Source organism: Carassius auratus, unplaced genomic scaffold (assembly GCF_003368295.1).
Source record: "Carassius auratus strain Wakin unplaced genomic scaffold, ASM336829v1 scaf_tig00004433, whole genome shotgun sequence".
NCBI lineage: Eukaryota > Metazoa > Chordata > Actinopteri > Cypriniformes > Cyprinidae > Carassius > Carassius auratus.
In genome coordinates, this window is record NW_020523597.1 from 362988 (window position 1) to 370417 (window position 7430).

Genomic DNA, 7430 nt, shown 5'->3' on the forward strand with positions numbered 1-7430 from the left:
CCTTTTAGGCTTGGGGGCTTGACGTCGGTGCGCATGCGCAACGTTGGGACGCATGTTTATATGGGTAATGTAGTTAGAAAACGAGGATGAGCGATGTTTGGACATTTAAACCACATTGAAAAAAAATACTGATTGAGATGCAATTCCCATAGATAAAAATAGACAGGCTGTAAATCATTATTATTATTTTTATTATTGTAAAACAAAAGATTAAAAGACCAATTAGTAACTTATTCAAATCTTAAATTCTTTTCCATTCTGTAACACTGAATTACTACAATCATTTATGTTCTAATGTGAACACCTGGAAGTCCTCTCAGTGGTTGATTTGAGTAGTTAAACACAAAATTAGTTCAAAGGAGCACACAATTATGTGACCATTAACATAATTAACACTAACTGGCAAGCAAATCTTACATTAGACCAATTTGCATTGTTGTATAGAGCTGAAATACATCACTCAAATTTCTTTCTTTCTTTCTTTCCTTATTTACAGTTTTGAATTCTTGAAAAAATCATACCAAACAAACCAAAAAAAACTTGCAATGACCTGAAGCATCAAGCATGGCGTGCAATGAGTCAAGAGGTAAACGTCGTAACATATAAAACACGTTAAGAATATTCATTTTATTTTTTTATGCATGAAATAACAATTGAACACTGATGTCCCATTAACATGCTTTCCTTAATGCTTTGTATACATCACATGAAGCTCAATGTAGTACTCATTGCACTTAAAAGCAATTGAGGGAAGAGATCCATAGGATTTATTTAGGCAGAAGCAGGCCACAGACAGACTTACAGAGGATTATGGGAATGATTGTACATGGTGGGCTGTCTGGTGGAATTACAGACATGGCAGCAGCTGGTGATGGAGTTTGGACCACACTAACCCATGATCAAATTTTAATTCCCAGAAACTACAGTACAATAGCAGAAATACTACCTGTTCTAATTTGTTTACAGGAATCAATGTTAGTAAAAAAAAATGGACTCACCAGAGTTCCTCTCTGAACATTAGAGTCAATAATTGATAATTATTTTGAATCATAGTGTTGTCTTATAGTTATTTATTATTATTATTATTACTAATTGTCCTTGTGACTGATATAGCTAAAACACTGTGTATATTGTTGTTGTTATATTTTATGTAAATACTGTAATTACATTGAGTATTAACTCGTAAGGTTCATATATCCAATATTTAATAGAAATATTTTTAACACAGTTAGAATGTTTAGCAAAGGCTATAGGACTTATGGGTCAGAAAAACAAGTGCGCAGCCACCTTTAGAACTTTGTCTTTGAACTTCTAAATTTGCGGCCGCTATAGCATCACTGTAAAGAGTAATTAGCTGACGAGGTAGATTTAATTATTGTAGAATTAACGAAATTGATCATGAGCCCTGCAATGTCCGGAGTGGATGCCATAACTAATGGCAATAGACTGGCAGTCTGGCAAGACATTAAAAAGATTGGTTCATTATTTATGATGCTGTGGTAGACAGAAGACAACGAGATTGTCATCATGATGTTTTGAACATGACAACCAGAGTAACTACACAACGTTCTCTGTTCTCACTTCTCCAGGCAAACTTTCCACTTCTTTTATTTCTATTTTTATTTAAACAAACGTGTCATACTGTTTCTGTCTCCACTCCCTGCTACAACTGTACATAATCACTATCTCTCCTTCAGCTATTTTGGCAACAGATCTTTAGTCCTAAAAACTCACTAAGGACACGTAACTTGGCTTTCATCGTGCCTCATTGTCTTGGCAGTCAGTAAATGTCTTTTCAGAAGCCAAAGCTGTTTCTTTCACTTCAGCTCAGAGTCAGTACGCCAGACTAGAGCCGTCATGGTTGGAAGGACAGTCTGTTTAATGTATAGAGAGGGCAGCACTTCTAAGGACTAGGCCGAGAGCATTAGAGGTGTGTAAATATTTAAGCAGCCCAGGTCTGCATATCGTTACTTGCACAGAAACTAATGGAAACAAGTCTGAGCTCTCTATAAGCAGCTCAAAAACAAACTGCTCTTTCAAACTGCTTAAGCCAGAAGGATTCAGTCCAAATTCTGTCTGGATTACAAGACTTATCTGTGACACCTATTTGACCCTTAAACTAAGACTGTAATTACTGATTCTGAGCATAATTTGTCAAAAAGATTAGTAAAACTATACTGTAAAATATTATTTCAAATAACTGTTTTCTGGTGTAATGTGTCTTAAAATGTGATTTAATCCTGTGATGGCACAGATGAATTTTTAGCAGCCATCACTCCAGTCTTGAGTGTCACATGATCCTTCAGAAATCATTTATGAAAGACGACTTTATTATCAGTGTTGGAAACAGCTGTGCTGCATGTATTTTTTCCGGATTGGATTTACTATCACTTTTGATCAATTTAATGTGTCCATGCTGAATGAAGGTATTAATTTCTTTAAAAAATCTTTTGAACAGTAGTATAAATTAAACATTTTCAAGATGCTAAATAGTTAAGGCAATAAATCATTTTGGACTTACTGTATTTAATCACGCATGTGATGTTTCAAACCCTCATGACATTTGGCAGAATGTCAAGGCTGCTCTTTTCCATTCAATGAACGTGAAAGGAGACTGTTGCGGCCCAAAAATGATGTAAAGCACTATGATATAAACATCTAAAAGCAGTCTATACACTTTGTGCACTATATTCTATGCCTTATTAAGTCATTATGTTAAAAACAGACAAAGAATGCAAGTATTATTTGCTCAAAAAACTTTGCTTGTTCACATTAAAACAAGGTAGATCAAAACAAGTAACAGCAAGTTTGCCCTTAACTATGAGACATGCAAGAACAAATGGCTTCTGACATCGAACCAGGGTTTATATCCATCATATTTTACTATACATTTTTAGGTTGCGACGGTCTCATCCTTCACTTTCATTGTATGGAAAAAGAGCAGTCAGGATTTTCTGCTGTGGTGTCCACTAAATAAATTAAATCACATGGGTTTGGAACAGCATTTATTCATTTAACTCCTCACAGAGAGCACAAAAAATCCATAATTTAGGCATTAACTTCAAGCTTTATCTTCCTCTGCAGAATACCATTGCCTTGCGTATTTAACAACAAGCTACTCTTGCTGTTGTGCTTGTTTCAACCCGAAATCAACCTTAAGAGTACAGATGAACAGAGCCAGAAGTAGAGTAGATTATGGGCCCTCTGTGGGACTCAGAATCAATCTCATAATGTTGATCTGCATTTAACCCTTAAGACTGAGATCTGTGAGAAGCTTAAACGCACTCAACTCGCAAAGCTGTTTACGTCTGTTTAATCTTGGCAGAAACTTTTATACCCACAAAGAGCTGGTACCCTAAACGTTACTCTTATTCAAGCTATTCAATAATGTATAACTAGATAAACATTCTCATATAGCACTCATTTCAAACAATCATCAATCAATGCAAAAAGAACGCTGCTCATGTCAGAAACAGAACAATATCTTAACCACAGTAAAGTATCTTGTATGCTGCCCAGCATTCCCAGTGCACCATAAAGCATTTAATGTAGCTACTACAATCACAGTCTTTGTGCTAACACAATTACCTGCCTTTTTCCAATCACATGACAAAGTACTTGGTAATTTCATCGCTATTAACATGGATCATGAAGTCCAGCAGCCTTTGGAAACAAAGTGGCTCCTGAGCTACAGCCGGTGGTTTGCATTCCACTGTTGCGTCTGCAGTTTTCCATCACTTCCAAAATCTGTTATAAAAGCTTATTTCTACCATAAAAAAGGATAATTGTGCTTTTTTTTGTCTCACTGTGTCTTTCTGATTTTTCTTGCAATTTTGACTCAACTGTAAGTTTGTATCTCTCAATTCAACCATTTTCTCAGAATTGTGTGTTTATGTCTTCACAACTCACAGTTGCCAGAAACATTTCGAGAGAATTATGACAAGCTTGTTTGCACCAATAATAAAACAAATAATAATAATAAATTCCTTATACCTCACAATTCTGCTTTTTTCTTGTGACTCTGAGTTGTATCTCACAATTATTCCGACATTTTTTTCACAGAAGCTTGTTTCCACCAATGATTTTTTGAAATTTGCAATACCTTACAATTCAGACAGTTTTTTCACAATTCAGAGTTTATATATAAAGATTGTAAGATATAAGCTTAGAATTGCAAGGGGGAAAAGTCTGAATTATGAGATAAGTCACAATAGTCTTATTTTTTTATTTGTTTTATTCTGTCGCTAAAATAAGTTTCATTAATCTGAAGACTTGCTTTCAGGCAAACATGAGAAATTAATTTTAATTTTATTTTATTTTAACTTTTACACACAGGTAACAGTTAAATGTCTGTCTTAGATAATAAAATGCATTATTTTATATTAATCTATTTTATGATGTAGCCATGTAATTATCATGCAGAGATATATACAGTTGGTTCAACAACAAAAGTAAGTTACTACTGTCCTAAAAAACATTGGTCATAATTTGTTTAATTATTGAAGTGTGAACACTAGGACACAAATATCAAAACAGACGTTAGCACCACTTGCTGGTTACTGGTGGTAAGTGACAAGATTCTGAGGTGATAAAGGATTTTATTACAATATTTCACTAAACCAAGGTGTTACAGAAAATCTTAAGATTTTGTCTAGTTCTGGATGTTTGCTCAAAACAGACTTCTCTGATACACAGGCTGCTCTCAGCTGTTTAAAACGCAGGTTATCCATATTATCTTTTGATTTACGTTTCACAACATGTCAGCACAACTCAAAGCAGATGCTTTGACCATTTATCTCAGATGTGAGAATCTAAAGATGTGGTCATTTCCGGATGACTGCCTGTAGATGCTGCAGCTGAGCCAGGTTCACGCTGCTGCCCCCACACACGATCATTACCAGCGAGTCAAGCGGTTTAGGAAGGCGTCCCTCTTCCTGTAGCCTTTGGATGACACCGCTGTACACTGCAGCCAATGATGCTCCGCAGGCCAACTCCACCAACACACGCTCCTCATCTGAATACAGTACACAGAGATCGACTGTGAAGCAAGCTTTGTTGTTATTGAGCTGTTTGATTGCCTTGATCACCGTGATGAACCTACCCAGGAACAGTTCCACTGCCTCCAGGGCCTGTAGGTCTGTCACCACCTCTGAAATAACACTGGGCCGTTTGCTGTACTCAAATGCTTGCTGGCATGCTGTTTTTGCTCCCAAACATGTTGCTTCACTAGCAAGCGGAGATGTGCAGAAACAATCAAACATTTAGTGAAAATTGTTAATGGATTCAAGATGATTTCTTAATTAGTACCTTGTAATGTCAGGCAGTGTAACCAGTTCTCCGGCTTTCCGAGCAACATTGAGACAGTCGGCACCCACAGTCTCCATACACAGGACAGGCACATCTCCCCAGCCCACCTCATCCAGACCTTCCATGATCCCACAAAACAGACCTCCACCCCCTACGGACACCACTATAGCTCCAGGTTTGGATGGCAGTGAGGCCTTGAGCTCACGCACAATACTGGAATGACCTTTCCTAAAAGATTCGAACAGCTTTCCATCCTTGAGAAGTCCAAAACCATGAAAGAAATTTTAGGTTGTACAGCTTTAAAGTGCTGTATCTGCAAACTCACCAGACTAGAGGATGATTGAATGGGTGTATTACAGTAAGACCTTCACTTTGAGCCAAACGTAGGGCTTCAGCATTTGCATCATCCCATACCTACAATATCAGATAAAGATCTGTCATGTTTATGGTTTAGAGGCGGATAAGATAATGTAACTGCGTCATATCTAGAATAAAGGCATTTAGGATAACTGTGGAGGTACTTTGCTCTTGCCTTGCCCTTAACTTTGACCGTAGCGCCCTGGTCCTTAAGTTTCTGAACTACCAGTTGGGGAGTCGATGAGGGCAGAACAATGGTGACTGGCAGCTTGAGCTTTCTTGCTGCATACGCTGTGGCCATACCAGCATTCCCACCTATACACACAAAGACAATGAGAATTTTTTTTCTTATCCAAAAATGCTGGTAAACACAATGAATAATTGATATGTCGGTGTTAAACTGGTGAGAGGGTGAAAATTGCATTTTAGATTTGTATAAATTGCCCAATGGTCAAAGGAGTCTGTAGCTACTAAAGAAATATTTAATGGAAATACAATTAAATGATTACCATTTCACTCACCTGAAGAACAAATGACACCTTTTGACTTGTTTGAACTTGCAACCTTATAAAGAAATAAAAATACATTTGAATGTGAATTGTAATTTGCAGTCGTTCCTTTAATGAGCGCTAGATGTCAGGGCGAACGTACAATACCTACTGTAGCCTACTCGACGTAAACGTTTGTTTTGTTAAAACTTAATTTAATCATGGAAACACATGAATATACACGCCATTGTCATTTTGAAATGCAACTTAGTGCTATACAACATTTAGGAGTTATGTTAAGTCAAAAATAGTTGTGGTCCTTCAACCATTTTAAGAAACGGATCCGTATTTTTCCTCACATTTTGACACATGTATCCTATTCCACGGATTTTGAAGGAACCGGTGGGTTGTGAGCTCTCCATCTTCAGATACACGGTGGTCCCGATCCGCTTAGACATGCCCGTGCTTTCGATAAGTGGCGTGACGACATGAAATCCATTTTGCTTTGACATTTTTCTAAAAATTTTCTGAAATGCATGCAGTTGATGAGGAAATATGTACAACAATATGCTCAAAATGGTAAAGCACTAAGCGCACAAACAATTACAAGTTTTGGATAGGCTTCTCGCGTTTTAAAGTGAGTTACCTCAGGTTTTCTTTTGTCTTAGGCAATCATTCAGTTAAAACGTAAAATATACAAACAAAGCCGTTTTTCTCACCTGTTGCGTTGAGCAGGTAATATGACTATCTATTGCCTGGAAGTTCAAAGTCCATTTAATGACAATAAGTAACCTAGAACTAATGAAATAATGTCCAAGACCGTTAGATAATACATGACAGCTTGCAAAATTATGTAATGTAGGTTAAACTAGGGCAAGTTACTCATTCATGAAACAAAGTGCGCAACTTGAAAGTGAGAAACTTGTAAATGAAAGACTAATTAAATATTAAACTTCTATTATATTATATTATATTATATTAAACTTATATTAAATACCATAAATATGGACATTTTTGTAAACCTACACAACTACGAATTTTTTATTTTACTTTGAGGGTTACAATAAGCATGTATTTTCAGGCTAAAATTAAGCAACAAAAAATTAAACAAGTTCATTAATACAGTACACATTAACACTTAAGTAATATAATTTAACAAACTTCACAACAAGACATCAGTATTGCATTTATTGATATTTGTCAATATGATTTTTTTTATCTGTGCAGTACACAGCATATTCCTGTACAGAACGGGAAAAATCCAGTCAATACAACATG

General features: G+C 36.2%; 1 protein-coding gene across 2 annotated transcripts; it reads right to left on the reverse strand.

Moving 5' to 3' along the window:
- Positions 1–4581: 4581 nt before the first annotated feature.
- sdsl (serine dehydratase-like) lies at positions 4582–6988 on the reverse strand. Of its 2 annotated transcripts, none has more exons than XM_026243763.1 (8): positions 6872–6988; positions 6512–6679; positions 6186–6228; positions 5840–5979; positions 5633–5721; positions 5308–5535; positions 5102–5226; positions 4582–5014 (listed from the first exon to the last, which is right to left on the reverse strand). In XM_026243763.1, the coding sequence occupies exons 2-8, from the start codon at positions 6662–6664 to the stop codon at positions 4824–4826; spliced, it is 969 nt and encodes a 322-aa protein (XP_026099548.1). In that variant the 5' UTR covers positions 6665–6679; positions 6872–6988; the 3' UTR covers positions 4582–4823. The 2 variants fall into 2 exon arrangements, with proteins under 2 accessions (XP_026099548.1, XP_026099547.1); XM_026243762.1 differs by lacking the exon at positions 6872–6988 and adding an exon at positions 6799–6869.
- Between the last annotated feature and the right edge of the window lie 442 nt (positions 6989–7430).